This window comes from Lepidochelys kempii, chromosome 11, assembly GCF_965140265.1.
Source record: "Lepidochelys kempii isolate rLepKem1 chromosome 11, rLepKem1.hap2, whole genome shotgun sequence".
Taxonomy (NCBI): domain Eukaryota; kingdom Metazoa; phylum Chordata; order Testudines; family Cheloniidae; genus Lepidochelys; species Lepidochelys kempii.
In genome coordinates this window covers 58,284,876-58,300,072 of record NC_133266.1, presented here as the reverse complement: position 1 = coordinate 58,300,072, position 15,197 = coordinate 58,284,876, and the positions used below count along the sequence as shown (strand labels likewise).

Here is a 15,197-nt window from a genome sequence, read left to right as displayed (position 1 = left end):
GGCCGATTTAAACATGTAGGGAAAGAAATCTTCATAATTTTATGAGAACCCCAATGAGGGAATTGGTTTAAAAAAACCTGATTGTGAGGAGAGTGTGACAGAGATTCTCGTAAGCATGAGAAGAAGCTTATTTCAAAGCTGTTGAACAGTTTTGTGGCACTCTTAAAACTGAGCAGAACCCTCCATCTCTTGTATGTTTAGGAGACCGGCATCACTTTCCATCTTTACTAGTAAATTCACTTGGAACTGAGAGATGAAGATGACTGGTATTTATCACTGCTTTCTCAGCCAGCAGCTCTCTGAGAAGAAATCTGAGAGACTTGCCTAAGCATTTGAATTCCTCTTCCCTGCTACTTTTCCTGATGGTCATTTAGAAATATGCAGATAACTTTGGCTACATCATCAATTTTTTTAATTTATATGGAAGTTTGCCCATTGATCATTCTGCCACTAACCCTTTAAGGAGACACATTGGAGTAGTCGGCTATATTGTTACCTAGAAGCAATACAAACAGTCAGTATTACAAGGCAGAATTTATTTAAAAGTCAAACATAAGGGCTGTATTTTTTATACTAAAATGCGTCTGTATGCAAGCTCTTGTGTGTATCAGATTTAATTTACTGGATTATGTGTCCTCAAGTAAAAAGTGAGGAGGATAAGAACAACAATATTCTTCCTTCTGGGATGTGAATCTTCCATAAAAAGGGCACCTAGGAAACTGAATTTTGTGCCTGCGTATAGGATGTTGGTGATTTGTGTTTGGGGTTTAGAAAGGAACCTAAAGGAGTTAGGTGCTCAAGTCCCATTGAAAATCCCACCCTAGGTTTGTGCCTACAAAATACTTATTTGTATTATGATTATTTGTAAAGCACCAGTGCTTGGCATTTTCAGGGAAATTGCTGAATTTCCCCATTGATACCATGATTCGGCAAGGTACTTAAGTATGTTGCTAACTTTAAGCAGGTGAGTAATCCCATTGAAGTCAATAGGGCTCCTGACACACTTAAAAGTTCTGCACATGCTTATGTACCTTGCTGAATCAGGCCCTAAGATTCTGATCCTGTAGGCACTTGTGCTTTCTTCTTCTTATAGCGTCATAGAGTTTAAGGCCAGAAGGGACACCAGCTCATCTAGTCTGACCTCCTGTATATCACAGTCTGCAAACAGCACCCACACAACTAAACCTAACAACTAAAATGAGGTCAAAGTTTTATTGCCCATGGGAGATTAGACTATTATGTGCTACAGGCAGAGAATGGGAGGGAGCAAGGTGCACCAGTGTCCAACGCCTCTGCAGTGGCAGGGAAATGATTAAGTTAGAGAGACCCAGATAATTTTGGTAAGTGACCTGCACCCAATGGCTTCAGAGGAAGGCAAAAAACCCCTAAGGTGACTGCTAGTCTGACCTGGGGGAAAATTCCTTTCCAACCCCACACAGGGTGATGAGTTAGACCCTGAACATGTGAGCAAGAACCAGCCCACCAAGCACCTGAGAGAGAGAATGCTTGGTGACAACACCTCAGAGCCCTGGCTCACCCCATCCAGTACCTCATTTCCAGCTGTGTGGCCTTCAGAGGAAGGAGTTTTAAACCCCCCCCAAACATATCCAGACTTCATGGGGGGGGGGGGGGGAGGTAATCCCTTCCTGATCCCTGTAGGTGTCTGGCTGAAACCCTGAAGCACAAAGGTGAGTAATCCCATTGAGACTGTTCATGTGTGTAAAGTTTGTAGGATTGGGGGCCAAGTTGGGGCTTGTATAGGTAGTAATAACAGTAGGGAGCTGGGTGGGGAGTGTTGACAATGCTCTTTTTCTAACTTGAATCACTGCTGTGAATGTCACTTGTGTGTTGTGTGTGTGCCCCCATTAAACCCCACTATATTTTTTCTCCACAATTTAAATGATTAAAATATAAAATCAGTGACATCTGTCCAGCTCCTACAGTGAAAAATACAATAACACATTAGTCCACATCCCCACAATGTAGGGCAAAAGCTAGTAAAGAAGCAGGTTTCAGTTTCAAGTTTCCAAGATGATTTTTACAAATAAAAGTAGATGGTACGTGATAACTTTAGAAATAATTAGCAATGCCCCTCCTTTTGTGAATGTTTTATAACAATCCCTAGCTCTTATATAGAGCTTTTAATAGCTCTCAAAGTGCTTTACAGAGGAGGTCTGCATCATTATTCCCATTTTATAGATGGGGAAACTGATGTACAGGTCGGTGAAGTGACTTGCCAAAGCTCAGATGAAGATCTATTAACAATGAATTTCAGGTCTATAAATAAGCACCATATTAAAAAATAACCACCAAACCCTTTTAACATTTATGCAGTCATTTAAACACTGAAGCCTGGTATGTTGACAGTAAATTGTGATCCATTTTAAAAAGTACACACAGAGTTGCTCCACCTCAGTGCTACGTAATCACTGATTATATTGGGTATCAGGGAGTGCTGCATCTGACCAGCCTCCAGGTGGTGGCCTCACCCCTATGAGTTACACATGATCCATGTTGATTAAATGGATAGACTCATCACCCTAGTCGTCCTGAACTCTGACAGTAAATTCCCAGTTGTGGAGAATTGTTGCAAAAGAAGCCTTTCATTGTTGCTGCTTTTAGCTGAATCTCAATAAAGAATTCAAGTGGCAAGTTGGGAGAGCACTCCCAAACTCCTGTAGAGCTTGATCCTGCTCCGGCTGAAATCAGTGGGGAAAAAATGTAGAAATGTATAAGCATGGTCAGACTTTCTGTCTTGTTTCAAGAGCTCAAAACCCAGCACTGCAATGAACTGAGTTGGAAAGGCATCATGGGCATTGCTGGGCACATGACCATGCCACCTATCCTATATTGCTTCTGAAATTCCATCCCTAGAATTGCCACAATATATAACTTCTGTGATTATCTAGGGCAGTGGACATCCTTTCAGAGTTCATCAGCCTGATACAGATTTATCAAACTCACGCTTGTGTGATGACCTAGAAACTCTACCTGAGGAAAGCTTTTCACAATTCTTGCTTACAGAATGTATTGTAGAGCTCTGAGCACATGCATGCAGGTCAGGACTAGAGCAGGATGAAGAATACCTGTTTGGGTTTGCTGGCAACTCTGAAAAATTTTATAGCCTAGTTTCTGGTCAAACTAAAACATTTTTTTCTTAAATTGGCAAATTGAAAAGTTGGGGGTGGGTGGGAATTCATGTTGGGTCAAACCAAACATGTTTTGAGAATTTTTATATTTTAAATTTTTTTAAATACAAATTTGAAGGAAATTTCAAAAGGCTTTATTTTAAAATGTCATGAACAATTCAGTGAAACCACCCCAAATTCGCAAAATCTGCCTTTCCCCATCCCCAACAATTTCCCCCCCAGCTCTAGTCAGAACAGAAGGGGGACCAGGGTTGTTCCCAGAGCTCAGAACTAGCAGGTTTGGCTTTACTTTTGCCTCCCAAGTTTTACTTTTGAATTTGGCAGCTGAACAAATTCCAAAATCTGTTTCATTTGAGCTCTGCCTACATGCTGGGCTAACGCACTGTCTCGGGATGTAGGTTCTAAAGCACAGACGTACTGTACATTAATTAATCCAAGTAGACCCTGCTGGTTCACGCTAAATGTTCCCTACTGCGCTTTATCATAGTTTGAAATGCTATATGAAACAGAACTAACTAGCTAAAGCATAGTAGGGAACATTTAGCACACACCAACGGGTTCTACACGGACTAATTAACGTGCAATGCATTAGTGGGCTTTTGTAATCATACCCCTGTTACAATACACATTACCCCTACGGGATAGGCAAACAGTTGGGTCCGAGTCAAGTAACATCACGTGAGATGCAGGAGCATACAGCAGACCATGTTCACCTGAAGCTGTGCTTGAAAACCAGAACTACATCCATTTCATCTACTTTGGGGCATCACACCAAAGTTTTGCTCTGCTGTGCTTCAAATCCGTCTGGTTCCGCTCACTTGCATGCCAGTACCTAGTGTGTTTCCAGCTCATTTTTGTTCTTTAGAGAGTTGATCACAGAACAAACTGACTAGTTTGCTTTTTAGCCAGAGGGAGAGAGGAAAGAGCTCAGTGCTGTTTTGTGGGGTTTTATTTTTGTTCAGGCTGACAGTGAAGCAGTAAGATTAATCTCCATACTAACGTCCCAATGCTGGCAGGATGCTACGCCTAAATGACTGCCAAAAACCCACACGCAGCAGGAAGATGACAGGGTGGATATTTTCCATCCACCCAAATCCTGGCTCCCCCAAAACCCTGCTGAGCAGCTGCTCCACAGGCCATCCATGATAGGAGCCAGCACAGGGATCGGGGAGTGTGGTCTGCATATCTTTGCAAACGTGCCATGGACCCTTCCTCTGTCTCATCTCTCCCCAGCCTACAGATTATTCACTTGTGATTCTAGCAAGAAATAACTCCTATTGGAATCCAGTCACTGACACGCTTTAATGTTCTAGCTCAGCTGTCTTTTTGTCAAGCGGATGCCCTTCAAAAACCACTGGTGCAGTGATCACCTGCGTGTGTGTGCACTGCAGACAAGTCAAATTTTGGTATATATGGCCATAGCCAGATCTAATGTGATCAAACCCTCCAAAATGTCCCTTACAATGCTGCCAAATACTTTTCATTCTGGAGCACGCAAAGTTGCTATTTCACTGTGGGCTTCTCCACAGCGTCCCAGGTGTATGGTGGCCTATTGGGGATTCAGTCGGTTACTTAGGGTTTAATCTAGATTTCTTGAACCAAAGTTCCCTGATGCATAAGGCCTGTGCATGCAACCAGCTGGGTGTCCCTGCCCACTTACTACCAATTTATTTAATTTGAAAAACATCCTGGGAAAATAAGGAGAACCATTACTGAGTTATCTACTCCCCTCCAGATAAAATAAAGCTCTTTGTATACTTCTGGGGGAAAAGTGTACTCTCAGCGCCTTTGACTTTATTGAGAATGACAGTGTTTGGATCCTGTTTAAGAAAAGTTATGATATGTGAGTAATTTTCTGAGAGAAGAATACATGTTTTTCTTCTATGATCACTGCTTTTTATTTTTCTAATGGACTTTTCACCATTGTTTTGTCTGACTACATTTTAATTTTTGTTGCTCCAGACATGAGCCTGCCACAAGCATCTTTAAACCAAACATTAATATCATAGTTCAGTCACTTCTGCCAGTGCCCAAACACAAATATTGCATTTGTGTGTGTGGGGGGGAATACACATCAGATCTTAATTAAGTGCATTTGTTTAAGCACAGAGAAAACAATCTGGCATAAAGAGTTTACATCACTATCCGTTAACTGCAGAGTTCTTTGTGGTGTCACCAGCTGCACCATACACGATTCAGAATTTCTAAAAAAACAGCAAAATTGTCAGACTTTGAGCTTTGCATATTTCCCTGATACATAAGTAGAGCAGGGAGAGAGATTTGTAATGAATAGAATTTGGCCTTGTTTGTTGTTTGCAGATTGGTCATAACCAGGCTGATTGTTTTGGGCTGCATTTGAATCTAGGATAGGGCACTGGATTGGGCATTGGGAGAGCTGGCTTCTGATAGCCTTGACCACTGACCTCTGGGTAACCTTTGGCAGGACAATTAAATTCTCTGTGTGCCTCTTTCTTCTCCCACCATTAGTCTGTTTAGATTGACAGTGCTTTGGGTCAGGGACTATCCTGTATGTGTGTACTGCTCCTAGAACAGTGAGGCCCCCATCTCGTTGGGATCTCTAAGCATGACTGTAGTACAAACAAATCATTCAAACTTTATGCGGGGGGGAAATGCAGTCCTTGGATTGCTCATGAATTGTTGAAAGCAACCATTAATGTGATTCTTCAGGCTGTGACAGCTCACCTTAGTCCCATGGCAATGTTTCTGTTTCCTTTTTGAATGACAGATACATATATAAAGTGGACTGAACCTTTGCGTAAATATTAACATAAATATTTGAGATCTTTGCTTCTTGCAAACAAAAATTCACTCCTAGAGATTGAGGTAAACAAGAAAGATCCCGAATGCCATCAGTGGTTTGAACATTGGCCTGTTAAACCCAGGGTTGTGAGTTCAATCCTTGAGGGGGCCATTTAGGGATCTGGGCCAAAAATTGGTCCTGCTTTGAGCAGAGGGTTGAACTAGATGACCTCCTGAGGTCTCTTCCAACCCTGATATTCTATGAAAGTGAATTCCATTACCTTTAGAGGAGTTAGGCCAGATACACTTTAGTGCAACTGAGGCTGATCTATGCCTAAAAATTGTATCGATCTAGCTATGTCACTTAGGGCGATGAAAAATTTTGCATCCTGTATGATGTAGTTAGGCCAATGTAACCTCCACCATGGACAAAGCTAGGTCACCAGAAGAATTCTTCCGGTGACCTAGCTACCGCCTTTCAGAGAGGTGGGTTACCTACATCGATGGGAAAACCCCTTCTGTCAATATAGGAAGCATCTACACTGTAGTGGCATAGCTGGAATGCCGTAGAGCAGAATTAGGCCTACTGTGGGCTAAATGCCTCAGGGAACTGGCATTGGCTAAATGCCTCAGGGTTGCTCAGGGAATGCTTGGGGAAAAATTCTGGGTAATCCAAGCACCAGAACAAGCACTGTAAATATCAACTAAACATAGTCAGGATCTACACATGTGCCATTCAGGCATATAGTGCCTGGTCATTCGGACAAGTAAAGTAAATGCCAAGGATGTTTGTTGCATGATATTTGAAAATTGCAGTAAATGTGAAGTGGAACAAAATAAAATTCTAGCCTGCTGCAAAAGTTGAAAAGAAGGGAGTGGAACAGAGGTGTCAGTGGATGAATGCAAACTTATTCATCATGTTAAAAGCCATTTTTAGGGTATTTACAATTTTTGCTTTAAATTAGTATGCTATTTTTAATTTGTTGAATTGGTGCTTCATTATTTTGTAATCTACTTAACCAGCAAAATGCATCTGAATGATCTTGTTTGTAGTGAAGTCTTACATTTTTGTTTTGTTTTTTACACTCAATTTTAGCAAGGTTGCTTGAGGCACAAGGGGCTTAAATGGGAGGCATGGTCATCAGGGGTTCCCAGGTCCTACACGGTATCTAAAATCACATGCTGTGTGACACACAAATTGCCCTTATCCAAAGTCACACACAGTGACTCTTGATGTGATCTGAGAATAGGCGCAAGTAGGATCTTGCATTCTAGTCCTGTGCTGTAATATACACTGAAGTACAAGTGTGCGTATGGTGGGATGACAGGGAAAACTAAAATGTTAGGTTCACCTGATAGTAGTCTTATTTTTCCCATGGATGGTGCTTTGCTCTCGTTATCAGGTGTGATACAAGTTTGGAGACAACCTGAAGATTCTTAGTCCCTGCTGGTCCAGGGAACATCAGGAAGAAGATGCTCTCCTATTGCTTGGGGCAAAGAAAGATGTATATATGGGTTAGTTTCCATATCCCTTAGCAGATATCTGATTGTGCCCTGGTCTACACTATGAGCTTAGCTCAAATTTAGCAGTGTTAGATCGATTTTAATCCTGCACCCGTCCACACAACAAAGCCATTTTTGTCAACTTAATGGGCTCTAAAAGTGATTTCTGTACTCCTCACCAAAGAGGGGATTAGTGCTGAAATTGAGATTGCCAGGTCGTTTGGGTTACTGTGGACGCAATTCGACAGTATTGGCCCCTGGGAGCTATCCCAGAGTGCACCATTGTGACTGCTCTGGCCAGCACTTTCAACTCAGATGCACTAGCCAGGTACACAGGAAAAGCACCGCAAACTTTTGAATTTCATTTCCTGTTTGGCCAGCATGGCAAGCTCATCAGCAGAGGTGACCATGCAGTCCCAGAATAGCAAAAGAGCTCCAGCATGGACCGAACGGGAGGTACTGGATCTGATCGCCGTATGGGGAGGCGAATCCATGCTATCAGAACTCCTTTCCAAAAGACGAAACGCCGAAATATTTGAAAAAATCTCCAAGGGCATGAAGGACAAAGGCTATCACAGGGACCTGCAGCAGTGCCGCATGAAACTTAAGGAGCTGAGGCAAGGCTACCAAAAAACCAAAGTCAAACGCCCAGTCGGGGTCAGAGCCCCAGACATGCTGCCTCTATGATGAGCTGCATACCATTCTAGGGGGTGCCCCTACCACTGCCCCACCCCTGTACGTGGACTCCTGCAAGGGACTCTCACGCAAGAGGGATAAGGAGTTTGGGGACACGGAAGATGATAGCGCACACCAGGCAAGCGGTGAAACCATTCTCACCGACAGCCAGGAGCTGTTTATCACCCTTGAGACAGTACCCTCCCAACCCAGGCTCCCAGACCTTTAAGGCAGAGAAGGCACCTCTGGTAAATGTACCTTTTGTAAATAGAAAAGGAGTACTTGTGGCACCTTAGAGACTAACCAATTTATTTGAGCATGAGCTTTCGTGAGCTACAGCTCACTTCATCGGATGCATAATACACAGTTTAAAAACAAGTGTGTTTAATGATTGATTTGCCCTGAAGACTTGGGATGCATTCGCAGCCAGTATAGCTACTGGAAAAATCTGTTTAATGTGTCTGGGATGGAGCGGAAATCCTCCAGGGACATAGCAATGAAGCTGTCCTGGAGGTACTCCCAAAGCCTTCGCAAAAGGTTTCTGGGGAGGGCAGCCTTACTGCATCCTCCATGGTAGGACACTGTACCACGGCCGGCCAGTAGCACCTAGTCTGGAATCATTGCATAAGAGCATGGCAGCATGTGGTCTCGGTGTTTGCTAGAATTCAAGCAACATCCATTCTTAATCTCTCTGTGTTATCCTCAGAGTGATATCATTCATGGTCACCTGGTTGAAATAGGGGAATTTTATTAAGGGAACATTCAGAGGTGGCCGTTCCTGTTGGGCTGTTTACCTGTGGCTGAAAAGAAATCCTCCCCGCAGTTAGCCATGTGGTGGGGGGAGGGGTGAAGCAATCATCCCAGAGAATTGGGTGTGGGGGTTTAGTTGGGTTTGTGCTGCATGTTAACCCGAAAACATCAGCCCTTCTTTTAAATGGCCAATGTGTCTTTTTCAATTTTACACTCCCTTTTTTCCTCCTGCAGCTGCAAATGTTTCAATGCTGCCACTAGCATCTCTGTCCCAGAGGCTAGCACAGATAAGAAGGCGAAAAAAACGCACTCGTGATGAAATGTTCTCTGAGCTCATGCAGTCCACCCAAACTGAAAGAACCCAGCAGAATGCTTGTAGGCAGACAATGGCAGAGTCCAGGAAAGCACAAAATGAACCTGAGGAGAGGTGGCGGGATCAAGAGGAAAGGTGGCAGCAGCATGAGAGGAGGCAGGGTACAATGCTGAGGCTACTGGAGGATCAAACTGATATGCTCCAGCATATGGTTGAGGTGCAGGAAAGGCACAGACCGCCACTGCAGTCCCTGTGTAACCAACCACCCTCCTCCCCAAGTTCCATAGCCTCCTCACCCAGATGCCCAAGAACGTGGGGCAGGGGAGGGGCTCCAGGCACCCAACCTCTCCACCCCAGAGGACTGCCCAAGCAACAGAAGGCTGGCATTCAACAAGTTTTGAAGTGCAGTGTGGCCTTGTCCCGACCCCTCCCAGGCTTCCTTGGCAGTTATCCCCCTATTTGTGTGATGAATTAATAAAGAATGCATGAATTTGAAACAATGACTTTATTGCCTCTGCAAGTGGTGATTGAGTGGGGGAGGGGAGTGTGGTTGGCTTACAGGGAAGTAGAGTGAACCAAGGGGGTGGGTTTTCATCAAGGAGAAACAAACCGAGCTGTCACACCGTAGCCTGGTCACCCATGTGTAATGATGCTGGTTCTGGTGGGACCCAACTGAGAGTGCCAATTCAGGACAAATTGCTTAAAGCAGGGCAGTTACAGCCCAAGGCTGGGGTTTTTCCACCTCTAAGGCAAACCAAACCAGCCAGACAAAGAACACTTTGGTTTTACCCCACTGGCTAACCCCAAGTCACACAAGCAATTCTCTTAGACTCTCCAGTTTCCCAGTATCACCACCAGTGCCACTTGTTATAGGGACAGATTGTTATGAAAACCAATACCCCAGTAAAAGAAAAAAGGTTCTCTCGATCCCAAAGGACCAAGCCTCAGACCCAGGTCAGTATACAAGTTAGGTCTTACCCACAAATCACGCTGTTGCCAATCCTTTAGAATCTAAAGCTTTATTCATAAAAGGAAGAAGATATAGATGAGAGTTAGAATTGGTTAAATGGAATCAATTACATACAGTAATGGCAAAGTTCTTGGTTCAGGCTTGCAGCAGTGATAGAATAAACTGCAGGTTCAAATCAAGTCTCTGTTGAACATTCACATCTGGGATGGGTCTTTCAGTCCTTGGTTCAAAGCTTCAGTGTAGCCAAGTTCCTCCAGAGGTATGAAGCAGGATTGAACACAAGATGGAGGAGCTGCAGCAGCTTTTTATATTCTCTTGCCATGTGGTCTGTCTTTCTTTGTTTTAAAGACAAGCTGTCCCTCACATGGCTTAGAAAAACCTCAGAGTTCTGTCCATAGGCATGTCCCTGCATACCTTGCTGAGTCACAAGATGTGTCTGCCTTCTCTCAATGGGCCATCAAGCAGGCTAGGCAGAGCTGAGACCAACTTGTCTCGGTTTCACCCAAAAGCATAGCATAAGTTTGAAATACAGACAGTATAGAGCCAATATGCATAACTTTAACTGCAAAAATTATACACACATATAGACAGCATAATCATAACCAGCAAACCATAACCTTGTCTGAGACACCTTATTTGACCCCCTTTATACAAGATTTGGTGCCACTAAAGGATCTTGGTTGCAACCATGTTCTATATGGTCCCAGTTCAAGTCAATAATGTGACACCATGAAACTGATTTTCAAAGCTTCTCCAATGTGCAGCGCACCCTGCAGTGCTCTTCTAACTGCCCTGGTGTCTGGCTGCACGTAATCAGTGGCCAGGGGATTTGCTTCAACTTCCTACCCCACCATAAACATCTCCCCCTTACTCTTTCAGATATTGTGGAGCACACAGCAAGCAGTAATAACAATGGGAATATTGGTTTCGCTGAGGTCTAACTGAGTCAGTAAACTGCACCAGCGTGCCTTTAAACATCCAAATGCACATTCTACCACCATTCTGCACTTGCTCAGCCTATAGTTGAACAGCTCCTGACTACTGTCCAGGGTTCCTGTGTACGGCTTCATGAGCCATGGCATTAAGGGGTAGGCTGAGTCCCCAAGGATAATTATAGGCATTTCAACATCCCCAATGGTTATTTTCTGGTCTGGAAAGTAAATCCCTTGCTGCAGCTGTTCATACAGACCAGAGTTCCTGAAGATGCGAGCGTCATGTACCTTTCCCAACCATCCCACGTTGATGTTGGTGAAACATCCCTTGTGATCCGCCAGTGCTTGCGGCACCATTGAAAAGTACCACTTTCGGTTTATATACTGGCTACCTTGGTGGTCTGGTCCCAAGATAGGGATATGCTTTCCGTCTATCGCCCCACCACAGTTAGGGAATCCCATTGCAGCAAAGCCATCCACTATGACCTGCACATTTCCCAGAGTCACTAACCTTGATAGCAGCAGCTCAATGATTGCATTGGCTACTTGGATCACAGCAGCCCCCACAGTAGATTTGCTGACTCCAAATTGATTCCTGACAGACCGGTAGCTGTCTGGCATTGCAAGCTTCCAGAGGGCTATTGCCACTCGTTTGTGAACTGTGAGGGCTGCTCTCATCTTGGTATTCCTGCGCTTCAGGGCAGGGGAAAGCAAGTCACAAAGTTCCATGAAAGTGCCCTTATGCATGCGAAAGTTTTGCAGCCACTGGGAATCATCCTAGACCTGCAACACTATGTGGTCCCACCAGTCTGTGCTTGTTTCACGGGCCCAGAATCGGCATTCCATGGCATGAGACTGCCCCATTGCCACCAGGATGGCCAAATTGCCGGGGCTCATGCTTTGAGAAAAGTCTGTGTCCATGTCCTCATCACTCTCGTCACCACGCTGCCATCGCCTCCTTGCCTGCTTTTGCAGGTTCTGGTTCTGCATGATAATGTGTAAGGTGTTTACAATGCTCATAACTGCCTTGGTGATCTGAGCCAGCTCCATGCTTGCCATGGTATGGCGTCTGCAAGAGAGCAGAGTTGCGGGGGAAGCGGTAGTTGGATGACCAGTTTTGCAGACCTACTGCACCGTCTGCTGCCAGGACACAACAGCTGAGTGGGCTGCATGCTTGCCGTGGTATGGCGAGACAAGAGCAGCCGAGCAGAGTTGCAGCAGAAGTGGCCCTGCAAGACCACCAGAAGAGCAGGTGCCAGCAGAAGCAGTGGATGACAACGGTCATATAGAGGACCTGCAAGGTGGATTCATAGCATCAGGAGAGCAGAGTGGCAGCGGAAGTGGTGGATGAGGACAACAGTTAGCAGTCCTACTGCACCGTCTGCTGAAAGCAGTATGGCGCCCACACAGAAAACAGGTGTGAAACGATTGTCTGTTGTTGCTTTCACGGAGGGAGGGGCAACTGACAACATGTACCCAAAACCACCCGCGAAAATGTTTTGGCCCCATCAGGCATTGGGAGCTTAACCCAGAATTCCAATGGGTGGCGGAGGCTGTGGGAACTGTGGGATAGCTACCCACAGTGCAACGCTCCGGAAGTCAATGCTAGCCTCGGTACTGTGGACGCACTCCGCCGACTTACTGCGCTTAGTGCATTAGTGTGGGGACACACACAATCGACTGTATAAAATTGCTTTCTAAAAAATCGACTTCTATAAATTTGACCTAATTTCGTAGTGTAGATATACCCTTAAGAATAGGTTGCCTGCTTCTCCAGTCAGTAGTTAAGTATGGCATCCAGAACGACTGTGGGGGATAACACTGGGACCCTGAAACAATATGGGCGCTAAAAGCGCTTGTAGTGGTTGCTGACTAGGGGGACGTGAGGGCCGCCTGTATATTGCCTTTTCAAAGTTGAGAGATTTGGTCAAGAGCTGATCCACGGTTGACATTTTCTCTGTAAGAGCAGTAGCTAAAAAGCATCAACCTACCTCTAACCAGGCAAAATATAAATATATATTCCATTTCTTATCTGAACTAATTTGCTTTCTGCAAGAGTTTGGGATAAATGTTTGGTCCATTGCATTTTGAAAGAAGGCGGGAAATTTAATATTGATTAAATCAACTCTAATCTAATTCATTCATGCAGAATTCCCAGGAGTTAGAGGAGCTGAAATATTCCTTCAGAATGTGGGAGTGATGGGGAAGCATAAAGGTACCTACTCTAGTTTCAGTAAGCCTGTTTCTCTGTACATGCAAAGGGGTTTCTACTTTTGCAGGCATTAGGGTAAGGGAGCAAAACAAAAGAAGTGTTATTGAGCTGAAGAATAAAAGGAAAAGCTTAAGCATAGAATTAAAATTAAGGAGCATAGAATTACAAAGATAAAATGAATTTAAAATAATTGCTAAGGGTGCAAGGTCTGGCCTCAGATGTGCCTGCAGAGTTCTCACTGAAGTCGGTTGGAATCATTGGGGCACATTCAAGGCCAGAATCTGGCCTCAGATCATTATAAATATGAAAACAGACGCAGAGGCAAAGTCACAGGAATTCGTAAGGAGGATTGTTCTGATGGTTATAAGTGCTGGAGCCAGCACCTATGTGATGAGTTGCAATGTGACTGTAGACACTCAAGACATGGCTACAGGAAAAGATACAGCACGTGCTATCCGAGGCAGCAGTACATGGGGTTTAAAGGGTGTACAGACTATGGCTTTTCCTCAGAGTGGGAAAATTGAAATCGCTTGTAATGTGGAGAGCTTTGAAGATCAAGACAATACAATGACTCTGGGTACGTTTTGTACTGTGTTCTTGGGAAGACTTTTTCTTATGTATCTCCTCAATCTATAGAGGCTCAAATTAAAAAATTGGTCAGCGACTATGGGATAAATACTGCCAGGACAGCCTTAGTTGGATTTACTCCAGAGGAATATAAGCACTATGCCACATATGCATTAAAGAAAGGCATTGGAAAATTCTGGAGGATGAGGGGAAGCATGTTTATGTGATGTCCATTTTACCTCAGCAGTTATGAATCATGGTATGTTGAAATTATGATCCTTACCAATTAAAGAAACCCACATTATTTTGTTTATGCGGGGAGACATAAATGCACATTTGCAAAGTTAGGACCATTTCATGCTTACAAGTGTGTATTGATTCCCCCTGTGATCTGATCAGTGGATGATATTATATACTACCATAGAAAGCCAAAGATGGCTTGTCATACCTGATTCTAGGGGTCTGTTGGTTTTAGTGGGCTGTCTAGTGAACAAATGTCCCACTTCCTTGAGATCCAGGTGTTTGGAGGCCCCCATCTAGCAATAGTTTGACCATCCCTGTGTGCCAACTGTTAGACCTCACATGTCAGTGTTCAAGGCTTCATCGCACTGACAGGGGAAAAATTGCTTGTCTGAAGTGTAGGGAAGTGGGGTCTTGAATGTGAGGGGACAGTGGAAGGAGTTCTTTCTTTTTTTGTCTGGGAAGATAGCAGTGATTAGAGCTGGTCAAAAAATGGGGAAATTTTTCACAAAATATTTTTTTTTCACTCATTTAAAATGTTTGAAATTTGAATGCTTTCTGCCAATTCCAACAGAGGGACTATGAAGCAAAGAGGAGTAACTGTAATGCCTCTTTATATACCTGGGCTTCAGCAGCATTTGAAGGCTGAGAGATGAGTAGCCCTGGGTTGGATTGGAGGCCAGCAGGAGGACCCACTACTTTGGCTTCATGCTGGGCAGTACCAGCACCATATTTGAAGATGCCTCAGTGGCAGCCCCACATGCTCTCCTTGCTCCCTGGCTCATCTCAGCAGTGAGAAGAAGGGATAGCAGTACATCCAGACCTCTGACTGACAAACGGGTGACCGTTGGCTAATGCACACAGGCCAGCACCAACCCTCTATGTGTGTAGTGGAGGACTGTCAGCAAAAGGTAGGTCTCTCACAGCTCAACAAAAAGAGGGACTGATTAAGTTTTACCTGATCTGGAAAGCTGACTGGCTGAATGTAGGAGCTTATAATGGTTGGAGTGTAGTTCTCTCTGGACAATTATGCTTTGAATTGATGTTTTCTTCAGGGAAGGAAGTTTTAAAAAGTCAGTTGACCAATCCTGGGCCATGGATGGCTGGGAGAAGAGTCCCTCCAGAG

The 15,197-nt window shown here is 44.3% G+C and overlaps 1 protein-coding gene across 1 annotated transcript in view; it reads left to right on the top strand.

Annotated features, from left to right (window-relative positions):
- Window positions 1-14,058, top strand: part of FTCDNL1 (formiminotransferase cyclodeaminase N-terminal like) — a 42,087-nt gene extending 28,029 nt beyond the window's left edge. Inside the window, 2 exon segments of the mRNA XM_073306969.1 lie at window positions 13,641-13,838; window positions 13,841-14,058. Of these exon segments, the coding sequence (XP_073163070.1) occupies window positions 13,641-13,838; window positions 13,841-14,058 (416 nt within the window).
- Window positions 14,059-15,197: the final 1,139 nt, after the last annotated feature.